Source organism: Hibiscus syriacus, unplaced genomic scaffold (genome assembly GCF_006381635.1).
Source record: "Hibiscus syriacus cultivar Baekdansim isolate YM2019G1 unplaced genomic scaffold, ASM638163v2 tig00003715_pilon, whole genome shotgun sequence".
Lineage (NCBI taxonomy): Eukaryota > Viridiplantae > Streptophyta > Magnoliopsida > Malvales > Malvaceae > Hibiscus > Hibiscus syriacus.
In genome coordinates this window covers 44,487-62,602 of record NW_024061980.1, presented here as the reverse complement: position 1 = coordinate 62,602, position 18,116 = coordinate 44,487, and the positions used below count along the sequence as shown (strand labels likewise).

General features: G+C 36.6%; 1 protein-coding gene across 2 annotated transcripts in view; it reads left to right on the top strand.

The window, feature by feature from the left end:
- Positions 1–17,575, top strand: part of LOC120179798 (structural maintenance of chromosomes protein 3-like) — a 41,604-nt gene extending 24,029 nt beyond the window's left edge. Inside the window, exons 17-29 of one of the 2 annotated variants that reach the window (XM_039185292.1) lie at positions 12,640–12,727; positions 12,822–12,971; positions 13,475–13,626; positions 13,740–13,931; positions 14,019–14,202; positions 14,282–14,352; positions 14,431–14,582; positions 14,879–15,047; positions 15,147–15,293; positions 16,227–16,322; positions 16,814–16,988; positions 17,182–17,373; positions 17,471–17,575. In XM_039185292.1, coding sequence (XP_039041223.1) covers positions 12,640–12,727; positions 12,822–12,971; positions 13,475–13,626; positions 13,740–13,931; positions 14,019–14,202; positions 14,282–14,352; positions 14,431–14,582; positions 14,879–15,047; positions 15,147–15,293; positions 16,227–16,322; positions 16,814–16,988; positions 17,182–17,372 — 1,767 coding nt within the window. In that variant the 3' untranslated portion in view covers position 17,373; positions 17,471–17,575. Of the gene's footprint in view, positions 1–12,639; positions 12,728–12,821; positions 12,972–13,474; positions 13,627–13,739; positions 13,932–14,018; positions 14,203–14,281; positions 14,353–14,430; positions 14,583–14,878; positions 15,048–15,146; positions 15,294–16,226; positions 16,323–16,813; positions 16,989–17,181; positions 17,374–17,470 lie in introns of those variants that run through there. The other variant, XM_039185286.1, reaches the window with a different exon arrangement.
- Positions 17,576–18,116: the final 541 nt, after the last annotated feature.

The following is an 18,116-nucleotide window of genomic DNA, read 5'->3' as shown; positions in this document are numbered from 1 at the left end:
CGAAGAACATAGGTAAACAGTCCATATGTCCCGAAGAACATAGGTAAACAGTCCATATGTCCCGAAGAACATAGGTAAACCCTCGACCCTTGGCATGCCAACTATACCCCTAGCTCTCATATCACATAACATGGGCATTATCATTTATAACAGTTCACATTACTTATTCATATTCTTTCTCTTATAACCACATATCTTTTCTTTTCAGTCACGTATCACATGTACGTGTAATCATTGATCTCATAACCACATGTTCCTTCTTTTCTGTCACATACCACATATATCTAATATCATATGTTGCATGCAATCACATAGATCTTATCTCATAACATATACTTGTAGTCACATAGCTTCTTTTCATATTCTCATAGGATCACATAGTTCATATCTTATACTTTGTTTTCTCATGTTCACATAGTTCAGTTTCACATATGTTCATATATATATACATTACATAGCACATACTTCTCATAACATTACATTCAAAGCATGTTAACACATATAATCATGCATACATACAATTCATGTCATTCATATACGTATAATCATATATTCATGCATTCTAACAGAGGAAATAGACTTGTTGCAAGTCTTGTTTCCATTTAGCACCATAAACTAATTAATATGCACTCACCTGGCCTCACTAGTCAATTCCAATCTCTTATCTTTCCCCTTGATCGATCTTACTTGCCAAACGTTCCGGAATTCTTTATGCGTAGAATCTACATAAATGTACATTTCGAGGTAATCATTAGATACCTACACCTTGTAATTGAATACTAGCAACTTAAACGAACTTATTAAACCAATATTAACATTTTTCTTTAGGGGGAATCGGTTCCCAACCATGGGGGTATCGATTCCCTCAAGACATTCTGGAATTCTATCGTTTGAAGGGGTATCGGTTCCCCTTGAATGGGTACCGATTCCCCTTGCCCAGAAATCATATTTTCAACCCGAAAATTACTTCATTTCCTCTCAAACACTTCATATATCATCCCCTTTTCATTCTTAACTCTAGTACACATACTTAACCCAATCTATATTCATTTATTTCATCTTAAACCTCAAAATCCTATCTTCCATATGAGATTCAAAAATCATACCAAATTTTCAATATGTTCTAAATCCAATTATATCACTCCAAATCTCTTAATTTAACTATTGACAAGTCAAATTTAACTTCAAATTCTACTTATCAATTCCTTTCCAAAATTTCATATAAAAACTCCAAATCTTTAATCTCTCTTAACCCCTCCATCCATTGTTTTTAAGATGATTTAAGCTTTCCTTAAGCTTAGTTATCATCTAATAATCAAAACCCAACCTTAAAATCAACAATTCATTTACAAACAAAGAAACTTACCTTTGGCTTGCTCCCCCACGTATGAAGAAGAAGAAAGGAGAAGAGCACTCTGGAGAGTTCCCTCCCCTTTTCACGTGTATATCATTCCTTGAATGATCAAATGACCATTTAACCCTTAATTTCCTTTAATAATTACTAAATAACCTTCAATATATATTCAAATAATCATTGAATTATTTCATTCTTCTACTTTAGTCATCAAATTCTGAAACTTTACAATTTGATCACTAACCCGATATTGAGGATGTTACATGACATGTTTACTAGCACCGTTATGGAAGCCGTGGACACATTTGAAAATCCAAGAACAACATTTCTCACCAAATCCCATACTCCATGATTTTCAACAAAATCGACCAAACCAATGAATCGTACGCTCTTTTAAAATCCACTTTAAAAACAACCCCCTTCAACCTTTTTACCTCCAAAATTCGATACCCTCAGTCGCAATAAATGAACAATCTATAATGTCTCCTCAGAATAAAAGCGAATTGTGAAGGGTTAATTATATCATTAATGCACAACCTCAATCTTCTTGTTAACACCTTCGAAAGAATTTTATATAGCTTTCCTACAAGGCTAATAGGCCGAAAATCTTCCAAACAATCCGAATTGACCCTCTTTGGAATAAGAGTGATAAATGAATGATTCACCCCCTTCTCCCAAACCTTCCCATTGTAAAACTCATTGAAGAAAACTACAATCTTTTCTTTCAAGTTCAGCCAATTGTTTTTGAAGAACCTTAAATTCAAACCGTCGGGTCCTGGGGCTTTGTTACTATCCGAGTGTGCTATTGCATCCCAAATCTCTTCCTCCGAAAAGGGCTTCTCTAGAATCAAACTTTGAACATCCGAGAGTTTTGGAAAAACCAAATCTATTTCTTCAACTTCCAAAGCAGTTTTTTGATTATACACTTCTTTAAAGAAATCCACCGCACAAGCTCTAATCAATCTTGGATCAGAAATCTGTTCCTTATTCACTTTGAGAGACTTAATTCCATTCAGTCTACCTCTAATTCCAGCACACTGATGAAAGAATCTTGAGTTCCTGTCACCTTCCAACCCCTACTTCAGTCTCGACTTTTGTAGCCAAATGGCCTACACACTGAAGCCATATTTACCCAATGGATATTCCTCTTATCTGTCGAACTCCCAAAGAAAAGGTGCCATTATGAAATTTAACTTTTTCAAAACACATGTTGGTAATCGAAAGATAGAAAGTAAGTAGATGGGAAGAGCACACAACACTGATTTCACCAATACCACCCTTCCTGATAAGGATAAAGATGAAGCCTTCTAACCAGCCATCTTTTTATGAAATCTTTCAATAATCGGCTCCCACATAGCCATCGAATTCCTCTTAGTCCCAAGAGGTAAACCTAGATACTCTGTCGGAAATGACCCCATCGAACAACCAATAGCCTTGGCCCAGTCCTTTATCAATTTCGGACGAAAGATAGAAAAGAAGTAGATGAGAAGAGCACACAACACTGATTTCACCAATACCACCCTTCCTGATAAGGATAAAGATGAAGCCTTCTAACCAACCATCTTTTTATGAAATCTTTCAATAATCGGCTCCCACATAGCCATCGAATTCCTCTTAGTCCCAAGAGGTAAACCTAGATATTCTGTCGGAAATGACCCCATCGAACAACCAATAGCCTTGGCCTAGTCCTTTGTCAATTTCGGATCAACGTTAATGCCCAAAATTATGCTCTTTGTTAGATTTAGCTACAACCCGACCATCATTTCAAAGATTAGTAACACCCTTCTTGCATTCTTCAATTCCTGTAAAGAGGCATTGCAAAAAATTATGAGATCATCCTCAAATTGCAAATGCGACAACATGAAGGAACATTCTTGATTACCTAACTCGAAACCTCTAAATAGCCCAGTGTTCACTGCTTTAATAAGCAGCAGATTTAACAACTCGCCCACCAAATTAAAAAGCAAAGGGGATAATGAACAGCCCTGACGCAACCCTTTAGCAATTTGAAATTCTTCCGTAGGTGACCTATTTACTAGCACCATTATGGAAGCCGTGGACACATTTGAAAATCCAAGAACAACATTTCTCACCAAATCCCATACTCCATGATTTTCAACAAAATCGACCAAACCAATGAATCGTACGCTCTTTTAAAATCCACTTTAAAAACAACCCCCTTCAACCTTTTACCTCCAAAATTCGATACCCTCAGTCGCAATAAATGAACAATCCATAATGTCTCCTCAGAATAAAAGCGAATTGTGAAGGGCTAATTATATCATTAATGCACAACCTCAATCTTCTTGTTAACACCTTCGAAAGAATTTTATATAGCTTTCCTACAAGGCTAATAGGCCGAAAATCTTCCAAACAATCCTAATTGACCCTCTTTGGAATAAGAGTGATAAATGAATGATTCACCCCCTTCTCCCAAACCTTCCCATTGTAAAACTCATTGAAGAAAACTACAATCTTTTCTTTCAAGTTCGGCTAATTGTTTTTGAAGAACCTTAAATTCAAACCGTCGGGTCCTGGGGCTTTGTTACTATCTGAGTGTGCTATTGCATCCCAAATCTCTTCCTCCGAAAAGGCTTCTCTAGAATCAAACTTTGAACCTCCGAGAGTTTTGGAAAAACCAAATCTATTTCTTCAACATCCAAAGCAGTTTTTTGATTATACACTTCTTTAAAGAAATCCACCGCACAAGCTCTAATCAATCTTGGATCAGAAATCTGTTCCTTATTCACTTTGAGAGACTTAATTCCATTCAGTCTACCTCTAATTCCAGCACACTGATGAAAGAATCTTGAGTTCCTGTCACCTTCCAACCCCTACTTCAGTCTCGACTTTTGTAGCCAAATCAATTCTTCTTTTTTATAGAGATCCCATAACTTTTTTTCGCTTCAACCAATAACTTCATAGACACCGTAGGATAACCCTACTGCATAGCCAATTCCATCTCCTGGATTGATCTCTCAAGACTAGAAATTCTGCCAGGTAACTCCAAATGCCTCTTCCCTGACCATCTCTTTATTGCATATTTTACCCCTTTAAGCAAATTGAAAATTGACTTCTCATCGTCTCTACGAATCTTGAACAACTCCATCATCTCATTAAACCCCTCCTCCTCCATAATGTAGTTAAACATCCTAAAGGGTTTAGGACCCTAATTAATTTCGCTATTTTCCAGAATGATGGCATTATGATCGGAAATTGACCTCGGAAGCAAGCTTTGACAAACTTTAGGAAAAAAAGAGAGAAACCTTTGATCTAATAAATATCGATCAAGTCTTACAAAAATTGAAGCTTCCCTGTTGTTACACCATGTGAAACGTCCTCCAAACAAAGGAAGATCCACCATATTCGCCTTGCAAACAAAATCGTTGAATGAACCCATGGAAAATGAATTCACAGGTCCACTTAATTTCTCCTCCTGCGATAAGACCACGTTAAAGTCTCCGCCCAAACACATTGGACAATCAAGTTGCTCTATGAAGGACTAGAGATTCGCAAAGAACTCTTCTTTCTCTGAATCAACACTCGGTCCATTCACATTTATAAAGCAGCAAATACCAGATATTCCTTCCAATTTGGCCGTGATTGCAATAAAACTTCTATGGATGTATTTCGACTAGACTACAAACTCATTCTCATTCCACATAGAAATAACACCACCAACAGAGCCAACTATAGAAGACATCGTCGAACCACGTAGCAGCTTCCCCCAATTTTCCGTAATAACGCTAGGCGCACTACTTCAACTTTCGATTCTTGAATAAATAGAAAAGTGGGCTTCTTCTCGTCAATTGTCCGCCTTACAACTCTAGCTTTAACCCTCCTAATCAAACCTCTGACATTCCACGACATTAAGGACAACTTACCCATACTGATAACTCCAATACCTTATATACTGTAGAAATTATAGAAATATATGATTATGTAAATATCCTTTAATTAAGGGATTCTGTAAATATTCTACAATCCCTTATTTTAAGGGATCATATCACCTAGGATTAGTATTTTTCCTTTCTTAGAGTTTCCTACTTTAGAGAGATGATTTGTATATAAATATGTAATTTGTCCTATTGAAAAGAACAATGTTTTCAAAACCGGACCGGACATTAAACCCGGTGAAGGTACTGGTTCACTGGTTCAACTGGGTTCAACCGCGGTTGAACCGGATTTTATATAAAATAATTTTTTTTTTTTAATTTTACATAATATTCAAAGCAATATTAATATATATGTAACACTTTTGTTATGTTATCTTACATCTTGAGGTGATTTAGGGGCTTTTTGGTTGACGATGTAAGATTTCTAGGTGATATGGGTTGTATTGGTGTTTATTCCCGCATGTGGGTTTGGTGTTACCTCATGTACTTAGTATTATATTTAATAAAATATGAGGCACTCTTTTCTCCCTTCCTTGTTCTTCAACATACTTCTAAGTATGTGGAAGAATACGAAGGGAGTTTTTAATGAGACCTCCAACTTCTATCAAAAAAAAAAAAACCATAAAATCAAGTGAAACAAAATGATTCAAATCAACTACAACATAATATTTAAGGTAAAACATATTAAATAATAAATATAATTATATAACTATAATAAAAAAAATAAAATTGAGGCTTAAAAAAATCATAACAAATGATGTCATTTGGTTTAATTGTTTAAAAAAAAACAATCCACATGGCTAAGAAACATAGAAGAGTATCCCAAAAGTTTAAAGAGTAAAAATATGAGAACAAAACAATCCCACATGGCTAAGAAACATAGAAGAGCATCCCAACTTACTTCTATAAATAATAGAGGTAATTTGACATTCAAAATCATGGAGCCTTTTGGTGAGCACAAAGCGAACTATTCTTTCGCTTCAATTGAGCTCAAATTTTAGGCTTAAATCGAACTTCTAAATTTTTTTTTGAGTTCGAGCCCTTTCGATTTCAAGTTTTAATATTATATTTCGAGTTGATAATTTTTAGCTCGTGAGTTTTTGAGTCGAGTTGAGCTTACTTTTAAAGTTTTCGAGTTCGAGTCGAGTTCAGTAATACTCGAATTTGACTCGTTGAACAAACGACGTCGTTTGGTTTAATTTTTTTTAAAGAAAAAAAAGTGAACCGGCGGTTCAAACTGATTTTGCCAGTTTTCAGCCGGTTCACCATGGTTTTCCCGGTTTTCAACCGGTTCTTCCGGTTCTTTGCCGATTCTTCCGGTTCTTTACCGGTTCTGTGCTAATCCGATTTTGGGAGTTAACCGGACAGGTCACCGGTTCACGGTTCAACCGGTCGAACCGGCCGGTCCGGTCCGGTTTTAATAACATTGGAAAAGAATAAGAAATTACAGAGAATTACTCTGATTTCTACATGGTATCAGCTTAGGTTATGATTTCTTTCCAACCTAGACGATGTCCACAACTTCTTCTCCTACTCCGGAGATCACTTCAAATCCAGAAAAATTTTCTGGTTCTGCTGCTCAATCAGAAGGTAATCTGGTCATGAAAGAATCAGAAGGTAAACCTCATGTTACAGTTTTTTTCTCCTCCCATTCGTCCCCTAATTGGATCCTTGATTCTGGTGCTACGGATCATATGACTGGTAATAAGGATTTGTTTTGCAATTTTTTTTCAAACTTTGGTAAAGTTGTCAAAACGGCTGATGGTTCTTTGTGCAAAATAGAAGGACATGACACTGTTATTCTCAATGACCAGATTGTACTTAAAAATGTCATCTTTGTACCAAATCTGGCTTGCAATCTCGTTTCCGTTAGTAAACTTTCCACCGACTTGCACTGCTCTGCAATTTTTAATGATATTGATTGTAATTTGCAGGCACTGAACTCTAAGAAGATGATTGGTAAGACCAGCTTGCAGAATGGTCTCTACATTCTTCCTGCCTCTACTAAAACCAAAATCTCGAAATCTTTCACCGCTTTAGAAAAAGTTGATAATGTTATATTATGGTACTATAGTTTAAGTCATCCTAGTTTTCATTGTCTTGCAAAAGTTTTTCCTACTCTATTCATTCATAAAAGATCAAATTCTTTTTCTTGCAAAGTTTGTTCTCTTGCCAAACATACTAAATCAATTTATTCTCCTTCTACAAATAAGACTTCTCACCCTTTTGCTTTGATCCACAGTGATATTTGGGGTCCTTCTCGGGTGAAGAATGCTGATAATTGTAAGTGGTTTATCACTTTAATTGATGATCACAGTAGGATAACTTGGACTTATTTGCTAAAAGATAAATCTGAAACTGTTGGTGTTTTTACTCAATTTTATAACATGGTTCTCACTCAATTTGGGTCTAAAATTCAGCTCTTTAAATCTGATAATGGCAGTGAATTTTTTGCTAAGTCTTTGGGTGCGTTTTTCAGAGAAAAGAGCATAGTTCAGATTAGTTCTTGTGTTGACACCCCACAACAAAACGGTATTGCCGAAAGAAAAAATAGACACCTCCTTGAAGTTACTCGTTCTCTTTTATTTACCACAATTGTTCCAAGATATTTGTGGGGGGAAGCCTTATTAACTGCCACATATTTAATCAATCGAATGTCTAGTAAGGTTTTACAATTTCAAACACCTTAATCTATATTTTTGCAATACTTTCCCCATTTTAAACCTATCTCCTCCATTCTTCCACTTAAAATATTTGGTTGTACTGTTTTTATCCAAAACATTGCTCCTAATAAGTCCAAGTTAGATCCTAAATCATTAAAGTGTGTACTGGTTGGGTATTCTTCACTTAAGAAGGGTTATAAATGATATCATCCTCCTTCAAAAATATTTTTTACCACTATGGATATAACATTTTATGAGCAGGATCCCTATTTCACTCATGCTAAAATTCAGGGAGAGACATGGAAAGATTTTCAGCCACATCAGGTATCTCCTCCTACTCTTCATTCTCAACCTTCAGAATTGCCACCAATTTTGTCCTTACCTAGAGATTTGTCACCTATAACTACTCCCATTGATCCACCGGTAGTACCTATCACTACTTCACCCATACCCACTTTAAATACCATTCCTGAAAATATACCTACTCCTATTCAAAATATTCCACAAACAACACCAATCAAACAACTTTGTTTCTATACAAGGAAAAGAAAACATATTCCTAAGGTTGTTTTGCAATCTGATGCTTGCCAAGAATTGGATTTGGGTCCAGTTGCCGAAATAGAAGAAGAAATCAGTAAGTCCACTTCCCCTACTCTAGATGACTTCCCTATTGCTATTAGAAAAGGGGTTAGACAGTGCACCAAGCATCCTATTGAAAAATTTGTTGGTTATAATTCATTGATGCCGTCTTTTCAAGCATTTACAGCAAACTTGGATAAAGAATAGGTTCCCACAAGCATAGCTAAAGCTCTAAAGGATTCAAAATGGAGAAGGGCTGTTGAAGAGGAAATTTGTGCACTGGAGAAAAATGCTACTTGGACTGTTACGGATCTTCTTCAAGGAAAAAAGGTTTTTGGCTGTAAATGGATCTTTACTGTAAAGTATAACTCAAATGGTAGCATCCAACGTTACAAAGCGAGATTAGTGGCTAGAGGCTTTACACAAACATATGAGATAGATTTCACAGAAACTTTTGCACCTGTGGCGAAGCTGAATACTGTTCGAGTACTCCTAAGTTTGGCTGTAAATTGCGATTGGAAATTACACCAACTTGATGTAAAAAACGCTTTTCTTAATGGCAAGCTAGAAGAAGAAGTCTATATGAAGTTGCCACCTGGCTTAAAGTCTGTTGAAGGAAGTAACAAGGTGTGCAAGCTCATCAAGTCTTTATACGGGTTAAAACAATCACTCAGAGCTTGGTTCGAGAGGTTCACTAAAGTCATCCTAAAAAATGGCTACAACCAATCCCTCGCCGATCACACACTTTTCATCAAAGTAACTTCTACAAATAAGAAAGCTATCCTTATTGTGTACGTGGACGACATAATTCTTACCGGAGATGATGAAGAGATTTGCAATTTGAAGAAGTTGTTAAATAAGGAATTCGAAACCAAAGACTTGGGAAAGCTAAGGTATTTCCTAGGAATGGAGGTGGCAAGGTCAAAAAGACTTGTGATCAACCAAAGAAAATATGTACTTGATTTACTCAAAGAAACTGGTTTTCTTGATTGTAAGCCGAATGATACACCAATGGAGACAAGCTTGAAATTTAACAAAGAAGATGGGTCCTTGGTAGACAAAGAGAAATTTCAAAGATTAGTTGGGAAACTAATTTATTTATCATTGACAAGGCCAGATATAGCATTTCCTGTAAATGTGATAAGTCAGCACATGACTAATCCTACTGAAGAGCATATGGAAGCAGCAAATAGAATTCTCAAGTACTTGAAGAAAACTCCAAGACACGATTTAATGTTTAAGAAGACACAAGATAGAACTGTTAAGATCTTTATAGATTCTAGTTGGGCCGGAGAGCTTACTGAAAGGAGATCCACTAGTGGCTACTACACCTTTGTTTGGGGAAGTCTTACAACTTGGAGAAGTAAGAAACAATCTGTCGTTTCAAGAAGTAGTGCTGAAGCTGAATTCAGAGCACTAGCATTGGGAATATGCGAAGGAATTTGGCTACTTAAACTACTGAAAGAACTTGTCACTAATCAAGAGGATCACTTTGAAGTTTTGTGTGATAATCAATCTGCTATTCAAATTGCTAAGAACCCGGTTCAACATGATCGGACAAAGCATGTTGAGATTGATAGGCATTTTATTGCTGATCAAGTTAACAAAAAGACAACCACACTTTCATACATTCCTTCAGAAGAACAAGTTGCAGACATTCTTACTAAGGATTTGCCAAAGCATGTTTTCAATAAATTCCTATTCAAGCTGGGATTATACAATGTATATTCTCTAGCTTGAGGGGGAGTATAGAAATTATAGAAATATATGATTATGTAAATATCCTTTAATTAAGGGATTCTGTAAATATTCTACAATCCCTTATTTTAAGGGATCATATCTCCTAGGATTAGTATTTTTCCTTTCTTAGAGTTTCCTACTTTAGAGAGATGATTTGTATATAAATATGTAATCTGTCCTATTGAAAAGAATAAGAAATTACAGAGAATTACTCTGATTTCTACATATACCCTATCCAATTAACTTTCCCCTTGCTTCCCCTTCTCCTTTGCCAAAGTTACAAATTCGTTTATAAAAGCTTTCTTCCCACCTCTAAACGTGACGCCCAACAATTCGCTGGCATTCCAACATGCTAACGCCTCTATCTCTAGCTCCAGTTTTTTCGGAGATAAAATTGATACACCTTGACCACTGCAGCTCTTTGCTCCCCTTCTCCTTGATCTTGAATAAACTCGATCAAAGAGTCCACTCTCAGTTTTACCGACATACGCACTTCTACTTGACAGCCAGTGTCGAACCGAAAAAAGGGGGCCCATTTGGGATGCTGATCGAGGCTGAGAGACACTTGACCCAACTAATCTATTATCATCAACTCCTAACGGCCTACTAAGTTTATCTTTATCAAGTCCACTCTCAATAAAATTATTCAGTCTCCTGTTGGACCCATTAACCTGTAAAGGGGAGTCAAGTCCATTCGAAATTCCATCCAAACGCCTACTATTTTCACTACCCCATTAACTTCTCCCGACACAGTCTGCTGAGTGGGGTTTATGCCTTCAATTGTCTCATCCCTCAACAAACTTGTTGAAGAAATCTGCCTTGAGCCACCCATATCATTAATCCCAAAATAGTTCCCTGTACTGCCACCTGTTCAATCTCTTTGTATCCAAGCCTCCACCTTTTCTTGAGAATTCGGCTTTGTTGGTTGAATTTCCTGACCCATCCGGCCACCCTGAGCATCCCTCCTACTCCATTCCTACGAGTCCTCCTCCGAGGCTTCTATTGACACATCCTCTTCATCTAAAGCAGATAATTCCGGAAAAAAAATCTCAGTCAACTCATCCTTGATTTTTATCACGTACGATCTCCCATTCGTATTGATATTGATACGGGTTGGGACATCAAGGGAGCTTTTGACCCTTAGAAGTAATTGAGCTTCATTGCAATCCACCCTTTGGAGAGTTTCGTCTTGAGTCTTCACCAGCTTCCCCCATCTAGACGCCAGACTGGAAAAGAATGATTCACTCCAATAGTTTAAGGGAACTGTGATCATAGAAACCGCACAAAACGCTAAAGGAGCACTCCCATCCACCGAGAGTGGCTCCAACATCTCAAACCAGAAGCTCAGTTCCTTCAACTTCCCCTCCAGCGCTTCCTTCTTCTCTTTCTCCGACGGGAAGACGATGACGCAAGCATTCCTTGCGTATCCCCACCTGACCACCTTTGCGTTGAAGCCCTTATTCCAAATAGCCTTTTGGACAAACTCAACATCGAAGACCGACATATAGATGCCAGTTAAGGACGACTTTAACCACTCCCTATCCTTAACTGGAATAAATACATTCAAAGGTCTTTTCGTTGCCCCTAGACCTCCAATTATTCTATCATGCGAACCCTCTTATGGTCTACTATCCCCTACCACCGTATCTTTGTATGACCTACCATCGTGAAACTTGTTAAGTAAGACCGTCTTTTCCTCAGATTGCACAAAGGATTTCAATCCTCTCATCCAAGCTTCTACACCTTTCAACCCCTCAGTATTCGCACCACCCGACCTCCTCTGGAACCGAGGCTTCTCATATTTTGCAACACCTACTTTAATTCTCCTTCCATCCACCATGGCATTGTTCATCTTCTTAACAACGTCAAGCATATCCACCTTGCTCGCAAAAATGAACAAAAGCAAATGTAGCAACCTTGTAATTCGGTCTCTTGTTAACAATAGGAATGAATACCCTGGTGACCTTTCCATGGTGTTTAAACCGTTCCCATAAAGCTCTCATGTGAACTCTCCTACTGAGATTATCACCGAAGACATGCCAAGTTATTCCAAAGGGAACCTCTCGAACTCTGACTGAAGAAGCTTGACTTTTCGATTTCTCTCTCTTTCTCTCTCTTACTCTCTCTCCCATTTTAGCACCCAATGTTAGTAATATTTTGGATAATAAATCAATGGAATTTGAAGATGGTTGACTTCACATCTTATCTAATTTGAAGATGGTCTAATAAGATGTAAAGTTTGCCAAAAGGAAAAATAACCCTAGTTTGCAGTTGGGTACATCACTTGTTGGGAAAAGAATACCAAGTCTAAGTGATGGTTGTAATGTTTTCTTAACTGCTATATTGTGTGAATGTTTTCTCATCATTCTGTTCATTTTCCTGTATTCTTTATTCTGTTTTTTGTCAGGTGTTCGGTAGAACAGTGATCTGCCGAGACATAGACGTTGCTACAAGAGTTGCTCGAACTGATGGACTGGATTGCATAACTTTGGAAGGTTGGCATTGGCAATGATGGTTTCTTCGTTTCTTTGGTTTGGGTTGGGCTTGTGTTTCAAATGCTCTAACAACTTCCTGCTCATTTGATAACAGGTGATCAAGTTAGCAAGAAGGGTGGTATGACGGGGGGATTTTATGATTATAGGCGCTCAAAATTGAAGTACATGAATATAGTTATGCAAAGCACAAAGTCTATTAATAAGAAGGAAGAAGAACTGAAAGGAATCAGCATGGAGCTTCAAAATATCCTTTTTCTGTAGTTTAAACTTCCCTTTTGGCAGCAAGGTGCTAACTTCTATGTTTTAGGGTATAGGGAAATTGTGTACATTTAGCTTTGCATCTTTTATTTTTTTTAAAGTTAACAGGGTTTTATTGTGAATTTGGTATTTGTTTGTGGATAAATCTTTTAAATTTAAGTTGCATGAAAACATTTACTTCCAACTTAAATTTGGATTTTTTTGGAGATTGATCGTTTATCCTTAGCCCAGCCATCAATTCCCATTTTTGTATTTGCTATTCCCAATGTATGATGGTTGATAAACTGTTTTGTTTAAGTCCTAGTTTTTTAGATGAACTTTTCCTTTGAAGCATCTTTTAAAATCAAAGCCATTAATTTTGGAGGATTGGTAAACTAAAAATCTTATATGACAAAATTATCAAGCATGGCACGAGGTCTGCATTCTTTGTAATCGTGAATTGTTTTCCATCAAGCCTTATATGCTTTGTTTGAACTTAATTTAGCTTACAGTTAGAGCAGCAAATTACAGCTTTTGTCACTGAACAGCAGCAACTTGATGCTAAGCGGGTTCTTGACAAATCATTGCTGGAACAGCATAAGCAGGACATTGCTAATGCTGATAAGCAAAAACAATATACATCTAAAGCTCTTGAAAATAAGGTATAAAACAGACTTTTGTTTGACTTCCTGTACCTTATGTGGGGATTATTCTTTTGCTATTTGCAAGTATTTATCTAGTTCAATCTGCACTGACTCTTGTTATTTGGTTATAGAGAAAATCACTTGCAGATGTGCAGATGCAAATTGATCAGCTTAGAGCTAGTATGGCAGTGAAACGAGCTGAAATGGGCACAGAGCTTATTGATCACTTAACCCCTGAAGAGAAGGACCTTCTGTCAAGATTGAACCCTGAGATAACAGATCTTAAGGAGGAACTTATCAATTGCAGGAGTGATCGCATTGAGGTTTATGCACTGAACATTATTTGATTTCTTTTGCTGTGACATGTATGCATTTACATATTTTTCACCATGTACAAACTGGATTGTCAGACTGAATCGAGAAAAGCTGAACTCGAGACTAATCTCACAACAAACCTTAAGAGGCGGAAACAAGAGTTGGAAGCAATAATATCTGCGGTAGAGGCTGATGCATTGCTTGATGAAGCTGAATCAAAGAGGCAAGAATTGATGGATGCTAAATTATTGGTTGAAGATGCCACGCAGCAACTTAAAAGTAAGCTTTGAATAGTTAATGAATAATATTTGTTTTGGATTTAGATCTAACGTTCAATGTTGTTGGTTTTTCTCTGCAGGAGTTTCTGATAGAATTGATGAGCTAACAAAGCAACTTAGGGGAATCAAAGATGAGAAGAACGGTCTTAAGGTAACTAGTTTCTGATAATATTTAGCACTAATCGTTGATGCTTATTGCTAGAGCTGAGAAAATCCCATGGCGGTGCAGGGATTGGAAGCTGATTATGAGATCACACTTCAGAATGAAGCAAAAGAGTTAGAACAGTTGTTAAGTAGAAGGAGCAGTCTCCTTGCTAGGCAGGAAGAGTTCTCAAAGAAAATAAGGGAGTTGGGCCCTTTGTCATCAGATGCTTTTGAAACGTATAATTTCTACTCGAAATTCTAGTGTCTATCCTTTATTTCACCTCTAAGTGGTATCTGGGCTTCATAAAAGTTAAGATATTTGTCAATAAATATATTCATTTTAGGATTTCTTATGTCTTTAGATCGTTTTGAGTATTCTAATCGATGTAGAAATATGTTTCTTGTTTTATATGATATGCAATAAGTTTGGTTAGTTGTGATAGTATCTGCTTATCTGCTGATATTCTACATTGCATCCATATCTATCATTTTTAAATTATTTAATTCTTTCTTTTCCGTGTTGAAAATGATAGATATAAGCGAAAGCAGATAAAAGAGTTGCAGAAAATGCTCCATAGGTGCAATGAGCAACTGCAACAGTTCAGCCATGTCAACAAGAAAGCACTTGACCAGTATGTAAATTTCACAGAGCAAAGAGAAGAACTGCAGAAAAGGCAGGCTGAGCTGGATGCAGGTGATGAGGTAAACTCAAAAGCTTTATCTTCCTGGAAAATGGGGATGTCAAATTGAATTTTGCTAAGCTTAAACTTGCATTATACTTCATTATATTTACTTTTACAGAAAATTAAGGAACTTATAGCAGTTCTAGATCAGCGCAAGGATGAGTCAATAGAACGAACTTTCAAAGGTGTTGCCCGACACTTTAGAGAAGTATTTTCAGAACTTGTGCAAGGTGGTCATGGTCATTTGGTGATGATGAAGAAAAAGGTTTGTTGGGGCTTCTTAATTTATTCTTTTTCTGTTTAATGTTTTCAAATGATCTTGTAAATTGTAGTGTCTCATCTGTTGTCTAGTTTGGTTTTTTTGGTCCAATCCATAATTGTCTGATTAGTGAACTTGTCAATTGTCATTTCTTATTTATGGTTTTGGAGCGTCGTTTTTTGTCTATTCCATCTGGAACATCAATTTCCCCCTCTAATGATCTCATTTTTTTTAGATCTGTAACGAATCTCATTAAGATAATATGATAGGTATCATTTGTTGTCAATGCTTCCCCCGGTCCCGCCCCGCTTCATTACATATGCTGAGCTGGCTCGACCCCAGCCTTGGGGGAAGTCCCCCCATTAAGGCATCTAGATGAAACATTGAGACCAAACCTCAGGTTGAATAGGTTCTTTTAGTCATTTTGCTTTCTCTGACTTATGTCTTGTTTATGAGAGCTGTCATGAGGAGATTTAGCTCTAACCGTTAGATTCATTTCAAGCACTCTATCTGTTCTATTCTACACCCGTATCTGTCCAAAGAATCCAGTTAACTTCATTTGATTATGTGCCAAGAAATAATTTCGAAAAAAATCTGTATTTTTATGTCCAACTTACACTAATCTTGGAGTGAAAACCTAGATCAATCTTAGCAGGATTTTAAGAAACATGTTGTATTTGACCCTTGCACCCATTCACAGCATAAAAAATGAAAAGAAATTTCTTACTCTACATGTTGCATAATGTATTTGACATTAGATATATCATATATGAAATGAAAGCTTAGAAATAATTTATGATATATGTTAATGCTGTATTGGCAGAGTTGTAATTGTGTGCTCAGTACTTCGTTCTCTTAATTAGGTCTATGTATAGTATCATATGTGGAGAGTTAACTTGTTATTTTCATTATAATTGTGTTGCATTTTTTCCCCTACAGGATGGTGATCTTGCTGCCGAAGATGATCATGATGATGGACCTCGAGAGGCAGATTTGGAGGGAAGAGTTGAGAAATACATTGGTGTAAAAGTGAAGGTGAGTGTACTTTACACATCGTATCTTTTACAAAAGAGATCGAAGTTTGCTATTTGACTGCCCTTGCTAGCTATATGATGGTGCACTAGTTGAATCGTATAACTCTGTAGAAATCTAAGATACTTGGACACTGGATACCATGGATATAGGCATGCTCAATGCTTTTTCTTTAAAGTTTTTGCCTTAGATTTGGAAGATTGTACTGTCATATTTCATATCTGGATTGTCTTGTACACTGATGTTAGCCATGAGTGCTCGAGGGAAAATCAAAGTTAAGACAAACATAAGGAGAAACATTGCTGGTCTAGTACTTATTTGCCTATTTTCATGTGGTCTGTATTTGTAAAGGTGGTAGAAGTCTAAACCTGAAAGTTAGGCTTGACTTGCAAATAATCGTACAGCACCTGACTCGATTTTATTGCTGACCTGAAAGCATAATCTTTTACACCTTCTAGGGTAATGTTTCTAAGCTTTTGTTATACATGTCATAGGTTTCTTTTACCGGGCAAGGTGAGACACAATCAATGAAGCAATTGTCTGGAGGACAGAAAACTGTTGTTGCCCTTACATTAATTTTTGCAATTCAACGATGTGATCCGGCTCCATTTTATCTGTTTGATGAGATAGATGCGGCTCTAGATCCTCAGTACCGAACTGCTGTTGGAAGTATCCTAATTCTACTTTATAAATAGGTCTATTGACTATTAATAATTAATGGTTCCATTTTTATTTTCATCTGTATCTGAGATTTTTTCATTACAATTGTACTCTTTTGCCTGCTCTTCATTTTCTCACTTAATGTAAGTAGAAATGAACAAATCTTAAATAGCGGGTAGATCCTTAATCAGTTTCTGTCTAGATATGATTCGTCGACTGGCAGACATGGCAAATACGCAATTCATAACAACCACATTTCGGCCAGAGCTTGTCAAAGTTGCTGATCAGATCTATGGTGTGACACATAAAAACAGGGTGAGCAGTGTTAATCTTGTCACCAAGGAAGACGCGTTAGATTTTATCGATCACGATCAGTCTCACATTGCCGATTAAGGTCAGAACCTATTCATTATACCTGTTTACCCTTTCTTTCTTTTCAAGTTCTTGGGCTATGGTTTTGATGGACCGCCGTTGGTCGTTCGCATGTACAGGAGCCCCATGCTAAGAACACAAGCTGTTTGGCTGTTGTGCAATGTATACTTCCCAGTTGCTGTGTAAAGAATAGGTGCTATAGGGACTGGACTGGAGTGATGTTTGCCCGTTTTATTCAGACAGATGTCTGGATTTAACATAGTATTAGGCATATTTGTGTTAAATAATTTGCAACTAAGCTTGGTAGCTTTGAAACTCTCTAGCTGTCTGTTAAACAAAGTTGGAAGTCAACTCGTTGATCAAATTTGAAATGACTCATTGTCGTTTTTAACTTAGAAAAGCTACAGCCGTTATTCTTTAATGGGGCAGTGGGGTTTTGGTAAGAATTTGACTTATTAAACAAATGGGAAAAATAGGGTTTTTTCTTGTCCTCGCAAGTCATGGAAAATTGAAAATATCATGCTTAGATTTAAGGATTTAAAAGTATAAAGTCCAAAAAATATTTTACAAAAAGTCTATAAAAGTTTAATATGATGTCTTGATTAAAGAAACAGCTGATTAAATTCATTCATGGTTCTCGGAGAAATTTCTACCATGAAATAGATAACATTTCTAGTTAAAAAATTAATTTTATATTATTTTTCTAATTTTGATTGATTTTTTTAATGTAAAAGAGAGAACAATTTAATTTAAACTAAAGGAGCA